The sequence below is a fragment of the Anguilla anguilla genome, chromosome 11 (genome assembly GCF_013347855.1).
Source record: "Anguilla anguilla isolate fAngAng1 chromosome 11, fAngAng1.pri, whole genome shotgun sequence".
In the NCBI taxonomy this organism is placed as follows: domain Eukaryota; kingdom Metazoa; phylum Chordata; class Actinopteri; order Anguilliformes; family Anguillidae; genus Anguilla; species Anguilla anguilla.
In genome coordinates this window covers 31761239-31778561 of record NC_049211.1, presented here as the reverse complement: position 1 = coordinate 31778561, position 17323 = coordinate 31761239, and the positions used below count along the sequence as shown (strand labels likewise).

At 40.0% G+C, this 17323-nt stretch overlaps 1 protein-coding gene across 6 annotated transcripts in view; it reads left to right on the top strand.

The window, feature by feature from the left end:
- Positions 1-17323, top strand: part of LOC118208523 (membrane-associated guanylate kinase, WW and PDZ domain-containing protein 1-like) — an 85344-nt gene that overhangs the window by 14186 nt on the left and 53835 nt on the right. For all 6 annotated transcript variants that reach the window (XM_035383284.1, XM_035383282.1, XM_035383283.1 and 3 more), the window contains exons 2-3: positions 13543-13713; positions 16851-17060. In XM_035383284.1, coding sequence (XP_035239175.1) covers positions 17042-17060 — 19 coding nt within the window. In that variant the 5' untranslated portion in view covers positions 13543-13713; positions 16851-17041. The remainder of the gene's footprint in view (positions 1-13542; positions 13714-16850; positions 17061-17323) is intronic.

Sequence of the window (17323 nt, the reverse complement as noted above, 5' to 3'; positions counted from 1 at the left end):
GCACCTATTTACCCAGACATTTTTAGATGTAGGTACAGTAGATAGTTAGCATGCTAGGTAATTTTTTAAAACAACCAAGCATGTAGCAATAAGTAAGCAGTACTTACCTTGAAGAGCCTGGCAGTAGTGTTGTTTCATTAAACATTAGCTTTGCTGCAAGCTGGGAAGCATGACAATGGCATATATTTTGTATGTATAGTTTAAAAAAATGTTAAACTGGGTCCAGAAGAATTGGAATAATAAGAAATAAGTTCTCAGTTTACACCTTAGGCAAGAAAACGAATATGTGTTATGGGATAATCTTGCAAATACTTAACTACATGAATAGATCCTAATGTTATGCTGTGTTGATTTGTTTTATAGATAGCAAACTTGGATTAGCTAAAATATGCCCTATACAACAAGTTTGCAAACAGTAGCAAAATAACCTATTGCCAGCTAACCTTTGTCCCATCTATATTGAATACCATCTATGATATACAGTATTTCAACTATTAATATTCATGTAACCTTGAGAGATACTAGCTCAACTGAATTACATTTTTACCTGTCAGCCACTGTTTGTCTTATATAAGTGTTCCTGCACTATACCACCAATTTTATTGCACCATCCTCATCAACAGCAATTCTTTATGCACAAATGTCCTCCCATTGGGAACCATTTTTTCCATGCTGTACCACCCCCACTGTCTGCCACCTGGCCACTCTCTAATCCGATCACATAGGTACAAATGCATTATCTAAAACATTGTTATACACCCTGCAGAAAAAAGGGAAAATAGTGATGTGCAAACACACACACCCAATACTAGCAGAGAATCTGGTCCGTATTCAATCAACATTTGTCCTTAACTTTGATTATCACACGAACGTTACCATTTTTTCCCTCTGATTCACCGTTTGGTGAATAAAACCAGGGTTAAGAACCCCTGCTCTGAAAAGGGGTGTCCCATCTAATCTGCAAAGGTATCAGATGTGGGTGGGTGCAGTCTTTTAAGAAAATAACTTTTGATTGAAGACCATGATTAGATCATTAGTTGAATCATGTGCCTATACTAATAATCATAATAATAATGGTAATGATAATAATGATAGTGCTGGTCTAAAACTAAAGCCTGCACCCATGCCAGTCATCTCCAGGTAAAATTGGACATACCTGTCATAACTGAATGATGGATTGAGGTACTGCAATGTCTTAATTGTTTGACAAGAAGCCTCAGAAAGTATTACATCAACTTCTGAGTAGACAGGAGTATGAGTTATTAAAAAAACCATGCAGGAGTATAAATTATACAGAAGTATTGTCATTTCCTTTCAATCAGCAACCAACTTAGATCGAGATGTGGGCTTTTTAACTAACCAGTGATTTAAATGAATGACCTAAATGCTGGAACCCACCAAAAACCAGCAGACATTGTAAGTACTTCAGGACTGGAGATTGCAATAGATGGAGTGTAGCCATGCTTCACATGCAACATTTAGTAGTTCAAGATAGAGAGGACAGAATACGGCACTGAGAGCCCAGCGATTTCGCTTCTTGATTTGCTGCTTCTGAGGATTTCCTCTCACTAATCTCACCCTCCAGTGTCACATGTTAAGTCGACAGGGACACAGAAAGGGGAGTCTCGACAGCTTGCTTCACATTGTGCCGAGCGGAGGAGGAACGCCGGCAGCGTTCGCCAGGAACACGCTGAACGTCTCGTGTTGTTGTCCTCTGAAGAAGAGGTGTCTGAAGACACCGAGGCTGTGTGTGTGTGTGCTTTCAAAGGCAGCGAGGTTAACTCTGCCCTCAATCCAAAACTGTGGCTTTGCCATTTGCCCTTAATCCCCTCTGCATCAAGCCAAGGGATATTTATTCCTTCATATCCAGGCTTCCTTCCTTGATGTTTGGCTCAGTGTGGCTTCCTCCAGGACATGCAGGGCCAGCTTGCAAATTAAATTTCTAGGGCTGGGCACTTATTCTTGTAACATTAATTTTTTTTTTTTAAATCAGAATTTCACCATTTATATTGCTTTGCGGTGCACTGGAAAAAAAAAATGTGGAAGCACCACACAAATGAGCCTCTTGCTTCTGAGGGATGGTTCTGATAGGTCAGTCGTTGCAGGGTTGTCCATAGCAACAAGAACAGAATATCAAGCAGTGATTTATATTTTCATGGCTGTTCCACTGTTCTGTTTGCTATACATGTGTATTTCATCTAAATGAGCAATATACAGTAAACTGCAAAATTATCAAAATGATCAGTGTTTGACTCATAACTGAACTTTGTCTGTCATAGAACTGACTGAATACATTCGCCTGCAAATAGCACCCAGTTGTGAGCATGTACAGCGCATCATGGGATGCCATTTTCTTCTCTAATCCAAAGCAGCCATTGGCTATTTTTGTCACAGTAATACTATATATGGAATGGCTCTTCATCAGAGAATGACTTTTTTTTTCTACCATTGGGAAACTTTCTGTTTATCTGCAGATATCAAGTAACCTCATAATGAGCTGACTCAATAAGAAACTTTCCAAAAAAATTGATGAAGATGATCACATAATAATAATAATAACAATAATAATAACAATAATATATAAATAAAATGTAGGTTGCTTGTTTCAAATGACCTTAATTAACTCCTTCCTCAACCATCTTCTTTGTGGATTTTGTTTTATGCACTTGTTTTAAGAACTAACTACAGCATGTTGAAATTAGAAGTGGAATCTATTTGTTTAAAAATACAAATACAAACAAGTTCATGATCCAAAGATACCATCTTATTTTATTACGGTTAACTAGATCACTGTAGCACAGAAGCCCTGAAAGGGAAGGTTCACTTTAAAAAATATATTAATTTACTTTTTTGTGGTCAATGTCAGGTAAAATATATCCCATACGTATGCGATAACTCATACATATGAGAAGTCATGCATACATGATAACTCATATGTATGAGATAAACCTTTCTCATTTTTTACCTTTCAGGCTTTCAGGGCCTCCACCTGTTAAATTGTATGTATGACAATTGAAGCAGTTTATCTTGTATGTACAACTTAACTTGTATGTTGCAGTAATCATCTTGTACATAGAGTTATTATGTCATTGACTGCAAAAAATATCTATATAATAGTGAATTTAAAAAATGTACTCTTCCTTTCAGGGCACACTGTAGTGATCCACCATACCTCAATCAATATTCAAACTTTATACTCAGATCTCTCTGTTCTGCAACCTCAGGGCAACCATATATTTGCTGCTTTGAATCATAGTACTTATCTGTACTGGCCCCACAGTTGTGGAAATGATTTCCCACGGTGGTCAGAATAGCAGAATCATTGACAAAACTTCTGAAGAGGAAAGATTATACCTCAGAATATGTGGTTATTCTGTTTCATTTCGAAAATATAAAGGATAAAATAAGTGATGACCCAATTTCAAGCACATGTTGTAATCAATATCAACCATTTCTAAAAACTTAAATAAGTAATAAATGACTTGGTTACAGTTTGTGGACACAAGATCTCCAAGAAAATGTAACTACAAAATTAGATCTGCGCTACAATTTCAGAAAGATAGTGTCATTAAATAGGTTAGCATAAATGGTAATTTGCGAGTTTAAAACATTTGCATGTTTTAGGTGCCTGAAATTAGCCACTAAGTTTTTCTGAAAGTCTAACATAACTAAATTGATAAACCATAGAAATAATGAGAAATATTTTTTTTTATTATAAAAGTTAGGAGCTCTGAATGGCATTCCGATTTGGGAATCTCCTTCATTATTATTTTTTTCAAAATAAAATATTTGCATAACAAACCATGAACTGATTTATTTGCCATATAAAATGCAACAAAATTATTGATCAGTTTTTTTTTTTCAGATTTTAAAATTATCGTAGCATACCAGCACGAACTTGATGGGAAACGTAGGTAACACTTTACAGTTACAGCTAACTTAGTTAAATTAGCTGCATTAGTTAAATTGTAACTAATTTGGTAACAAGAGGTTATTACTGAGTAACTCCTGTGTAGGTAAGATGGAGCAACAGTTAGTGGTGTCAGGGCATCTCAGCTAATACAGGACTTTTGGCAGCCCTGTGTTGGGTATAGTACAGTATATGCTGAGAAACATATGCATTCTTCTAATGTTGGGAAGACACTGCAGGGAAGCAACACCAATCACATTTACTCTGTGAAGAGCTTTTTATTAAATGGAATACTATGGTTCTTTTCTTTGTCTAAGAAGGGGGGAGCACTGTAGAACTATCCTGGGACAGTAGAAAATGTGGGAAAGGTAAAAATTTTGAAATAATGGAAAGTGGGTCTACCTTTGAGAGGTGATAGTTAACATGCTAATTTGACATCTGTGCAGACATTTTACCTTGTTCAGTACTGAAACAACACCAGCTGTAAACATGTCCACACACTGGTGGTGCAATCCTCCTGTAGAATTCCATTCTTGTATGCCTGCCTTCATGTGATGTCAAATGTACGGTCTACATGAGTTTGCCTCCAGGAAGGTACATATGATCTCCTTATTATGTTGGATGAGCTAGTCAGGGAAATCGGGATTCTAGATACAACAGGAATTGCCAGAGTTGTGAAGTACTCGCTCTTGCCAACATAGTCAAACAAACCCTCCTGCATGAACTTTATTTCATACAATAAAGCCATAAGTGAACCACAGCCACTGCAGCATTCAATTCTCTGTTTTATTTGCATTCTTAACCCCCAGAAATAGCCATTTCTTGCTATAACTGGCTAGTCGATTGCTAGCCTAGAAGGTAAACAGCCCAACAGGAACTGACGTGCGGCCACACATAAGGCACATAATTAATCGCCTCCATCTTTCTTTCGGTTGTCCGACCATAAAGCATGTGAGCACGAGCGAGTCGGATTCCCGGGTTCTGACATATTAACGGCCTGACATCGCTTGAAAGCAGGGTCAGGCTTGAGTTCTGAGAGTCTAATGGATTTTAATGTGTTGCAGCCCTTAAATCAGGGATATGCTAATCTGGCGCTCGGGGCCAATAGGACTGCTGGTTTTCATTCCTCCCCTCTAAGCAGGGACTGATTTAAACCTGGCGCACCAGGTGAATGTAATCACTGACCAACCAGTGACTATGGACTATCCGGCAGAAGAGAAAACCAGTGGCAATACTGAGCTTGAGGGCCAGATTTCAGCAACCCCGCCTTAAAGGATTCATTTGTCACTGACTGGCTGAAGACTGGTACATCTTGTATCAAAGGCCTATACTGGCTGCTGACCGAACATATATAGCATAGAAACCTGCAGATACTGTGGCCTTTCATCATTTCAGTTTCACACTCATGTGCTTTGCAATGGTACATACAGTACAGGCTGTACTGGCCACATGGGGCCTGATGCCATATTAGCTGACTTTACTGTGGAGTTTCTTATTTTAATACAGCTGCGCCAATGTGGTTGTTTATCTTCAACTTTTACCACCCTTTGATTTATATAACTATAAACCACGATCACAGTGAAACATTTGGTTTGTCCTTAACTGGCCAAAGATTCAACAACCTTGACTAAAGTTCACGGAGTTAAGGAAACGTGAATTACTGTCATTTTGCTGTAAGAACAAAAGTGCAAAAGTAATTGAACAAAAACCTGTACTGAGGTAGAAAGACTATTCAGATGAGCCTCAGACTAGCCTGATATGATGTGCATATACAGTACACTCTTATCTTGACTCACGCTGTCATTTTCAGGGATTATGCTTGTATTTCCAGCAGTACTGAATGTACAGTTCTAACAATGGGAAATGTGCTGCAGGGAGTCTTATAGCAGTAGCTGGAAAATGAGAGAATTTTCTGTAGCCTACAGAGTTTGGCTTTTTCAGGTAGCCTGTTTCTGAGTGACCCTGTACACTCAGGGTAGTGAATGTACTTCAGCTGTTAAAGATCATGTGCAATCAATATCACAATTTTTCCCCATTTTTTATATTGTGAAAAATTGGTGATGTGTCCATTTAGTGGACTGCCAATCGGTGGTGAACTTGCCGTTCCAAAGCCTCCGGATCCCTTGTTTAGAAATGAGATATGTTTTTTATAAATAAAAGTTAGCCATACATGTTTATCTTGGGGTTTAATGAACATTTTGCATGCAATACAAAATATGATTTCTCTGGGTTGGTTGTTAAATCTAAATTCTGTGTTATCATTGATATCAAGTCTGCCTGTTATTTGCAGTGGTGGAGGTATAGGAGAGTAAAGTGATTGGAGACAGCCACAGCCTTTGGGGGGATTTACCTCACTGTAGACCACTTCATTTGGCACAGAAGCAACCACCCAGATACTAGTTGGTAGAGCACAGGTGAAGCAGCGGGCAGCTTAAAGATCCCCTCGGTCAGTTTTGCATTGGTTACTGTGCAAACAATCCTCAGTAATTGAGCTGTTCATATCTGAGATCTCATCATTCTTATGCAGCTCCAGTATACCCCCCCTCCCCCTCCCACCCTTGGCAAAGACATCCAAGTTCTCTCAGACAGTTTCACTGAGTCCCTTGGTTGAGAAAGCTGTAACCAAAAAAACATGTCCATGTTGTTCCGTGATTTTGTTTTGAAGCTGAACGCGGATTTGAGGCTCATTGCCATTTGATTTCTCTGTCCTCTTCTTTTCAAACAGATGGTTTAGTTTCAAAGGCTTAGGGTGAGCACCAAACTACTGAGAATGGAAAAATACAGTATGTTCTGTGTCGTGAGATATTTTTCTTGAGTAAAAAAAGTTAAAGGTGGTAAGACAAAAGTTTTAGCTGAAAGAACACTCCACACCTCGGGTATTTTAAGAGTCCTGATGACCTCTTGCGAGGTTAAGAGTGGCAGCAGAAATCACCATGGAAACAGGGCAGTGATGCCCATATAGGATATTTTCTGACAGAAAAATATTTGCAATGCAAATTCTCTGTTAGTGTGTACCCTATGTAACAATAAATCTGTGTTTGAGTTTGCATTAGCTAGTAACACTGCATCGCGTTCATTTTGGTATATTGGTTAGCAGTAAGGCTGCATGATGTATCACTTTTTAAATTGTCATTGCAATATGAATTTACACAATAAAGGCTACGTAAAGGGATGCGATATCAGGATTATGAATATTGACACAAGCCATGTAAACCTCACTCTGCAATGCAATCTCTTTTTCCCTGCAGTGCAATCAGTAAGGCCTAATTTATACCTCATCAAAACAGATGCATTTTCGACTGAAAAACATGTGGCAGAACCATCCACCATTTTATGTGGTGGACACCATCACGCACGCTGTGATTGGGCAGCCAGATGCTCCACTATTCAGATTCATTATTTTAATTTCGACTGGTGTTAATAAACATGAATGGAGAGAGAGGGAAACTATCAGAATTAATAAGAAAGTTTTGCATGTACGATGTAGGGATGGATGGGGTTAATTTAGTCATTGGCCCGGTTGGCCGACATCCGAAAATAGGCTATTTGAAATGTGTGTCTTAATCCAGCATTTCATGCACATATTCTTCCTTATGTTCATCATATGGTTTACACATGGGTGTGCTGCCATGTTTTCACAAATGTAAACAAATGGTCAAGAGATTGGTGTCTTGTTACCATAGAGAACAGAACCCTCCCCGCAGGCCTTCACCAAAGTATAAATGCCATTCCCCGAAATGTATGACGAATGTCAGTCATTGAATTAGAATTGGGTCTACCTTTGTGGCACACTTAAATAATTGTCTCATCGCATTTTGTATCCCCATCGCAATATCCGACATGTTCGTTGCACATCACGCATTTCGCCAATCTTGTGCAGCCTTAGTAAAGCAACTTCAATTCAAATACGTCACACCTCTGATTGTTTTCACATGCGGACATTGTACAAGTGCTGCCTCATTCTGTGTTAGACGGGCAGCTGCAGTGGTCCTGTCTGTATGTTGCTCATCTCTATGATGGATTTATGCTACTTTTGAATGGCTCAAGTTGAAAAGTACACATCCTCAATAAAGCACCCACACATACCACACAAATATGAATACGTCTCTCTCTTCACAGTTAACACAAACGTTTGATAAAAGTTCAACTTGTGTGTGTGCGTGCCCGTGTGTGTGTGTGTGTGTGTGTGTGTGTGTGTGTATTGAGGAGGGGAGGTGTAGTAATTACAGTTTGATTTTTTGTGTATTCATTTAACATGTCTGTGTGTGCAAATGCTGGTTCGCACACAATAAAATCTTTTCAACATGGGTACATGTGCAGTCTGTGACTATCTCCTGGCTATAAGAACGTTAAGTCAAACAAACATGATTCATCTGATTGGACTGGATTAAACAATAAGAGCAGCAGTTTGCATGAGATCCTGAACAGGCCGACCCTTGTGCTGTCCTACATGCAGTATGGAAGCTCTGAGTATGCGTGGCGTCCATTGAAAACCCTGCATAATTTTTTAAAGGTAAAAATAAGTTCATTTCAAGAGGTTACAAGAGTGTGAGTACTAAATAAATTCCATTCCTCACCATATTATGTTCACAATTTAAACACTTACATTTCACTGGAGAATTTTTGTTTCATGATGAGGATAGAACCACATTTTAATTACACACCTCTATAGGAGAAATTACTAAAGCAGTAAGCTTGCACTTTACAAATTCACATTTCAATTAGGTGACTGCAATATTCAAATGAAAGAAAGTGATTTTATTCAAAATGGTTTTGCAAATGAAGTGAATTTACTGTACCAAAAGGTAAATTCGAAAGCCTTTGTGTGAAATGATCAATAACATTTTCCAAATTTCTTAATTTAATACAAATAAAAAATCTCAGAATCGTCACTCAAATTTTTCACTAAAGGTTTCTCATAAATATATTGTGAACGTTATATCTTGCATATGAGGTGGGTATTATTTTACTCCAAAAGGTGAGACTATTCTTAAATGTTTTGTCATATATTTATATACACTGACCCAGATTTTCACAATTTAATCATTTAGGATTGATTTAATCTCTTTCATTTATTCAAATCATTCTACAACACCTTTCCAGGGTACCCATTGAGCATATTACAAAAAATGAAAGCACTAACTGTCAGAGAACTGTTCTGACTGATTGTAAGTATTAGGATTGAGTACTCATTCTGTTGAGCTGACAGAGCTATGTCTGACATAATGTGGTCATAAGAGAGTGCATCCTCCTGCGTTACACATTAAAAGCATTTCATTAAGGACAATAAACATTTTAGTATGCTGCAGGAATTCCAAGAATGGTTGAAACGAAAATGAGAAGACACAGGGTGGCTACAGGACCAAATGAAAGCCCCTGGTTTCAAGAGGTACACAGAAAGATTTCCAGATAAAAGTACTCTATCAGGGATCACTTGTGCTCTGTCAGAGTTGATTCCACACCATTTTCAGAACTCTTTTTCCACAGACCTTATCCACTGCTATTTTGCACAAAACAATTTAATGCAGCGTTAGATTTGTGATAAAATTTGTACTTAAAACCAGCAGTGTTCTCCATTTTATTTATGTTTTTTTATTTTAGTTTCTGGTCTCTGATTGTTTGTAATATTTTTGATGTTTGAAATATTATACTACTGTCCATTACATTGACATTTGGCAGACACTCTTATGCAAAGCAACTTACAATGAGAAGACAAATGCATAAATTGGGGTTAAGAACAACAGTAACCGTAGAGGTGGGAGATACTTCACAAATGTTACCCGACGCAACCCAAAGCTGTTCTTCAGTTTACCTGGAATACTAAAGAAAGCTAATGAATAAAGCCAAGGCTAGAACAGCTGCACAGCTAATGTTTATCGTTGCTATGTCAACCAGACAAACATGCATGATCAGAATGTAGGCTAAATAAAGGAATGGATTGGGAAAAACATTTTTTTATTGTTTGATTTGTATGATGGATGGCAGCACAGAAGAGCTACCTAATCATTCTTTGAAATAAAGGCTGAAATAGGTTCTGTTTTACATCCCAAATTATGATCCATATTGTTTTCATACACAGAGTGTACATAAACACCTTGAGTCAACTCCACCAGCATTTGAAACAGTACGGTGCAATCTAATAGAAGTAATTACTCAGTTGCAGTAGCCATGTCGTTGGCAGAAGTACTGGAGAACAGGAGGGGGTGGGGGGAAGCCAGGCATAATTTAAAGAGGTGAGTCCTTCAGTGAGTGGCAGAAGGTGGGAAGTGTCTCTGCTGTTCTGCCTGCTGTAGGGAGGTCATTCCACCACTGGGGGGCCAGGACAGACAGCAGGTGTGACATGGAAGAGCAGGCATGCAGAGGGGGAGGAGTGTGGTGGTAGGCAGAGGGGCATGCTGAGTCTGTAGAACACAAAGGGGTCTAGCCTGTTTGTAAGGTTTGATGATCTCCTGATGGGAGGTCGGTAGGCAAACAGATAGGCTAGCACCAAGGTTTTGGATCTGATACGAGCCGAAACAGAACAGAACAGAATAGTGGAGGGAAGTGAGAATGGGGAGGGGGAGGGCATGAGAATGCTTTGGGAAGATGTAGATCAGGTGAGCTGCAGCATTCTGGATAAAATGGAGGGGAATGATGATGGAAGCAGGGAGGCCGGCAAGGAATAGCTACTTAAGTAGCATAATGTACATTATTAAAAGATAATGTTGAAGTACACCACTTTTGTGAGCGTATTAAAACTTCAGTGAAACCATAGCATTTGAGACACTATATCTGGCACTGGTAAGTGAGTAATGGTGTTCACAGGGAACTTGCTTTAAAACGCCTGCGAATGTTCCCTGCTGGAGGGAAACACCAAAAAAATATTCAACATGCAGTAGTTTTGGTGGATCCAATTTGCATGCTGTCAATCATACGCTGGAGGATATGATCATAGTCCTTACACCAGAAATATTGGTGTAGAAACTATTTTAGAATTTTTATTTTATTTTATTTTTTGCATCCGTGAAGGTTGATTATTAAATCAACCTCTAAAAAATAATAATAATAATCTGTTCTGTGATCCTATCACAGAGGTCCACATAATATAAAAAGAACTCATGTCAGAGAAATAAAATAAAACGCATGCTTGGTAATATGCATATTAAAGTGTTCAATGAAGCATAAGTAATTCAAAACAATTCAATATGTATTTTTTTATAGTGCTTTTTACAGAGACACAATCACAAAGGCACTTTACAGAGAAAACACTAGCAGGAAAATTTGGTAAAAGCCAGGCCTAAACCCTCCAAAAATGAGCAAGTGAGGCAAAAAAATCTAAATAGTGGGATGAAAAATACTCAAATGGTGGTGAGAAAAAACTCCCTGCTGGGAATTTCTTTTGTTATTTTGTTCTATAAAATACAGTCTAAGTAGATAGACAGACAAACAGACAGACTGACTGATTCCAGTTTTGCTATGGCATGGGGCTTGAACCAAGAGAGGAATGGGGCTGGAGTGGTCTGCAAACTCAGGGCAGGGGAAGGGGCAGAAGCTCCAGGGAAGAACACAGAGGTGGAGAAGGTTGGGCACTGTATAATTATAAGATTACCTGTTGCACATGCAGAGGCCCAGGGCGCTAAGCTATGGTAGCATATGTAAAATATGTGAAGGAAGAGGGTTGTACAAAACCATGAGAGTGATGCTGCACTGACAGCATCCCAACATAGTTTCACATGCAGTGATAGGGCAACAGCATTGTCAGCTCAGCTCACATAACAGCTCTGTGGTTCTGTTTCATCCTTCCCACAATTCTTTAACTAACAAATTTACTTTGTTGAGTTGTGACCAAACACTTAAAGACAGAGAATGGATCTGAAGCCCCTACATAGAGTAATAATTCTCATGAATACTCATGAATATGCAAATACTAACCGTCTTTAACTGCATATCTTTTTTGTCTGACACTGATTATCTCTGACAGGTACCCTGAATTAGAATAGAGAATAATACAGAATAGTTGACACCACTTCTGGGGTTTCAAAACAATTTTTATAACAACATAACTTTTCCCATCATAACCTGTTCTCTCTCACGTAACATTGCAATACGTTCTGCGGTTTTAGTTTGCCTTTTGCAGTTAATCTCCACATTGGCTTTGACCTTGACATTGGCACCTGGGTTAGCTTTGGCCTGCTAGCGTCCCGCACTGCCTCATCTGCTTCACTGCATTGTACTAAGACCCTTCCATGTTATCAATATCACTTTTTCACATACGATATATTGCAGACTGAAGAGTGGTGCAGTCTGAAGGCAGCTGCAATTAATTTCATACACTGATCTGCCCCGTGTGGCCAGGGGTCTGAGTGGGTTCACGATCCCGCATTCTGTTCTGCAATCTCATCTCTACCTGTAGCACTCTGCTTTCCCCTGTCTGGATGAAGTGGGATAATAAATAAGGAGGGGGCACTGTCTACTGACCTCACAGATGATGAGTCACAGTTCTGATGTTGCAAAAAAAGCAGACAAAGGTTTATTTTGGAGAGCAGTTGCAAAAAGAAAATAATCCAGTTTGCAGGGAAGGATCAAGCATCATGCAAAACAGTATCTACAACTTGGTGGAGTAACTGAAATAGCACGTACAGACTGCATGGCTCACAGTGTCCTTTCCTTTGTGTTCGAAACAAGGACGCAGAATATTCTGAATAATGCATATTCGCCATTTGTATTGGCACCTTTGTGTCTAGCTACAGTAATCAGTGCTTCCTACATTCAGTACCTGCTGTCTGTTAGTCAGAGAGAGATCTGAGACCCAGCCATCTGCCAGAGGCCAAGCCAGGTAGCAGTCTATTGTACTCTTTGTTCTGATTCTAAGATAGGAACGGTCTGTGTGTGTGTGTGTTTGTGTGTGTGATAGGGAGAAGGACAGAGAGAGCGTGAGTGGACCTGAAACTGAGTGTTTTTGTGTATGTGTGTGTGGGTGTGTGTGTGTGTATGCGTGCGTGCGCGTGCACGCAAGAGTGAGTAGAGCTGAAACAGGGTGGGGCCATGTGTGTGTCTGTCAGGTGTGCATGGATCTGATACACTGCCACCTTCCCCCTACCTCAGTCTCTTTTGCTGGTGTGGACAATGCTGTTGTTCCAGTCTGAGCCTATTCCAAACAAGGAAATAGGTTTCCTGGTTGCAGATGAACAGCACCAAAATCATAGAGCCAGTAAAGTGCCAGTAAAGGTCTTTGATAGGAGCTTCTATTTCTATTTTACTGCATTCCAGTTTAACTTAAGTGGTTTAATACACCAGTGGTTGGTTGTCATCTCAAAGGACACATAATACCACTGTGATTCTTATGGTTATCAATTGAACATTATCAATTAAATGTATTATTCAGCTATAACTTTTGCACACTTAAATGTGCACACTTTATGAAGATTTTAAACCAAAATGATGGCCTTTTTTTCTTTTAGTGTACCCATGGGTTCATTTTCAATCATTACATAAGTACGTAATAATCTTTATGAAACCACGTGCGCAGGGGAGGCACATACACAGTGCTTATGGATTCAGGTGTCTGTGTATGGACCCGTTGCTGAATCCTGCTTGTCATGAGGTGCTGCTTCCACAGGAAAATGATGTCCTCCTTGTCCTGTTTTCCTCAGGCACAGCCCGTGCACTTCCAGATGGTGAAGTTCCAGAGATAGACTACAACTTCCTGTCTGGAGATAGACTACAACTTCCTGTCTGGAGATAGACTACAACTTCCTGTCTGGAGAGAATTTACAGGACATTGATGCAGGGTGCGGCTCTTCTGGAAACAGTAACATATGAAGGTAAGCTGTTTTACAAGGTAGCATCCTTTCTTTCACCACTCTTTTCATCATTGAGAAACAGATTCAGTCCTCCTCACAGATCAGTTTATAAACAGATTTTCAGAAAATAAAATTAAAAATTTTGTCATTTTGTGGATAATTTAAGCCAAGGGAACTTGCAAAAACTGCATTTACCAAGGTAAGGAAAAATAGAGAATAATAATTTTGAAAATAACATAGCACTGAAATGAAGTGTGTTACTATGTTCTTAACCCAAGCTGTCCTTAACCCTCCTGTTGTCCTCAGGGGTAACCATGACCCTGTCCTGAGTTTAACAGCAGTGAAAACCCCTGAAATGTATTTTTTTCAGCATGAAATTTGATGACTTATCCTGGAGTGACCCTACTATTAGACCCTACCATTACCATTAAACCAAGTTTAACATTGTTCTTTTTTGTATTTTTACAAAAAGAGTACAGTATTGGGTACAAAGATCTTATAAGTCTTTTTTAAAAACACGCAGCCATGAAATCAGAATCAAAGTTGTCGCACATCATTTACAAAGGCTTTATAACAGGGGGTTAGGATGGGTCATTTTGACCCTGTGGACATGGGATGCATGTGAACTATGAAGCCAACAAGATGGTTAAATGAATAGCCAACTTTTCTATCCTGATGCTACCTCTGACCAGACCTGGGTGAAATATGTATTTGTTTTGAATTCCAATACTTTTCTATGCTTTACTGATCTTGTTTGGTGTATTGGAACCAATTAAATTAAGTGCAAACCCCACCTTCTGGTCATATTGGCAGGCTCAATTACACCAGGAAATATCAATGGAGCACAGAAAAGTATTTGAATCCAAAATAAATACATATTTGACCCAGGTCTGCCTCTGACCCATCCCTGAGTCTGTGTTTATTTACAGCTACAGGCTTAAGCTACTTGGTACCTCACGCCACAGGTCATTGGCATCTTCCCCTCTCCCCTGCAGACCATATTAAACATCTGTTTTTGGATATAAACACTTTAGGACACCCCAGTTATATTATTAGCCTCCGCGCTAACAAACAACCACAGCCTGGCCAGCAAGCATGAATTAGCCACTGACGGGCTGGTGCCAGGAGAGCATAGTTGGTATATCCCTGCTGTTTTGAAAATGGGCGCCACATCAGTCTACTAGCATCCAGTCAAGGCAAGGTAGTTGAGATGAGGATCGGCTGTTATAGGAAAGCAAATGAGTTGGTGAATGGTCACAGGCTCCTGCAGTGCACATTTGCAAAATGCTGACACTGACAGCTGCTGCAGATGGCAATCTGACGAGTGCTGGCTGGCTAGGATGTTTCCTCCACCTTAGTTTAATTGAACTTCAAAGATTGAACATGGATTTCTATGCCTCAATTTCAGAAAAAAAAAAGTTTTTTTGATTGGCCCAGACAGTTGTGTGCAATGAAGGATATTTTTTATATTTATATGGGTTTCTGAGGACCTTCCGGCTTTAGAATGACTGCTACAGTATAGGGGCATTTGGGGGGTTCAGGGTCTACAGTAAGACTATATACTACACAGTAATTCGAAAGCAGCTTGCACAGCAATGGTATGCCTCCAGAGGTGGTGTGTGTATATTTCCAGATTATTCCTCGGAAAAAAAAGGTTATCTTGTCGGAATTGTTTCCAGTTAACAACTGGATCTAGCACCAGGCTTATTTCCAAGGTGGCCTGATAACCTCTCTTAGCAGCCAAATGGCTTACCCACATTTGGTGACAAACCGCGCTCACCGCTGAGATAATGTAAGCCAAATGCTAGAGATATCAAACCGTGTGGGTCACGAGCTTTGCTCCTGACTGCAATCAGGGGAGCTCAGCTCGTACTTATCTCAGTGAAGTATCTCGGTTGTCACACAACGCTCTGCTAGGTGCCGCAACGGATCAGCTGGAGAGAAGGGTTTACTTTATTCCCGTTCCAGTAAATTCCGTTCCCCGCTGAGCTACAAAAACCTAAGTTCACCTGTAAGATTTATTCTATGGGTAATTTTTCTTCAATTTATGTACCGGCGGACGAATATTCCTGGAGCGGATCAGTGAATGAGGCTGCTGATCCAGAGAACACGCGGAGTAAGAGCGAGCAGTCAAGCAGGGAGAGAGCATGTGGCGACGGCGTGGAAAAACACAGTTCGCTATAATGGAACGCGGCTTAATTCATTTTAAAATGTTACTGCCGCACAAAAGAATAGACTGCGGGTCTGGGCTGAAGAGCCACCGCAGCGGAAAGCTTCAAGAGTGCGCCGAAGACACGGGTGCCAAACGGACTGTGTGTCTAGACAGGGTTATTATGAAGTAATCTGTTTTTATGCGTATCTGCTTCTGTCCTGTTTAATGAGGCTCTCCGCGCTGAGTTGTTATTGCGCCGAGCGCTCAGCTGTCAGGCCCGTGATTCCGTACCCCGTGCCCACCCAAGAGAACCGCAGATGAAACGAGCGTTGTGTTTCATCCTCATTGGCGCTCAATTATGTCATGGCTGTCTTCAGTCGGAGCAACTTTATGTGTGTTTTAAATGGTCAGAAAAATCAAATTGAAGATAAAATCACCTGTGTTAGCATGGAAGCAAATGTGCAGTAATAGCCCTTTTACTGTTTAGATGACAGCGCTCCTTACTCAATTCTCTGTTCTCTGTACTGATTCTCCTCAGACCATAGCAAAGACACACCAACGGTATTTGGCAGCTCTAACCACAATGACAGTAACTAGCAGATAGCTGTCATGTGCATCAGCAGCACATTTAACATAATGGAAAAGCTGAAATCTGTTCAAGATGAAGCAGTCTGATTTTGGCTCTGGAGTAGGAACAATGGTCAAATCATTTATAAATAAAAATCCATGTTTGAACTTCGATTCAAATTTTGAATGTGAGCAAGCTCCTAACAAGAGTATCAGAGGGGTCCAGTGAATCCTGGATATTCAGTTTGATTTATCATTACGGCCAGAAAATTTGAACAGGAAATGTATACAACAGTCAAATAGTTTTACAATACATACTGATGCATGTGGTGTATTTTAGGAAATAATTAGCCTTTGTTTCTTTGTTTTCCGTATAAAAAAGACGTATTGGCCAAATGGCTTTCTTTTGAGAACTTGCCATTGTCTTTCTGGTGCCCAGGTGACTGTAATGGAGCTTCTGAAGCACCCAGCCTTGCCCCTTGCGGGACAGTGATCTCCGGTGATGCCGCTTTGACTGACAGCCACCCCAGGTTTCAGCGCTGATACCCGAAGCACCCCGAGCCCCGCAATGACTCACAGCGTGCTGGAATAGTGCCTGCAGGCAATGACGACGCCGACAACGCTCCTGAAATGAACAATAGCTTTTCAGGTGAAACCGCACGCTGTGTGTGTGTGTGCGTGTGCGTACGTGTGTGTTTGTGTGCGTCTGCGGGTCTATGTTATTATGTCTCATGGTTGCATCATTTTTCCCTTCTTGCAATTTTTTTTTTTTTGCTTTTCTTGCAAATAACTTCCAGCTGTGTGGTGGCATATGTGCCTGTGCCTGAGTTCTCTCTCTCATTCCTAGTGTGCTCACCTGCCTGGTTTGTTTTGCAATGACAGGAGAATGTCATTCAGCGAACCTGCAGTCTG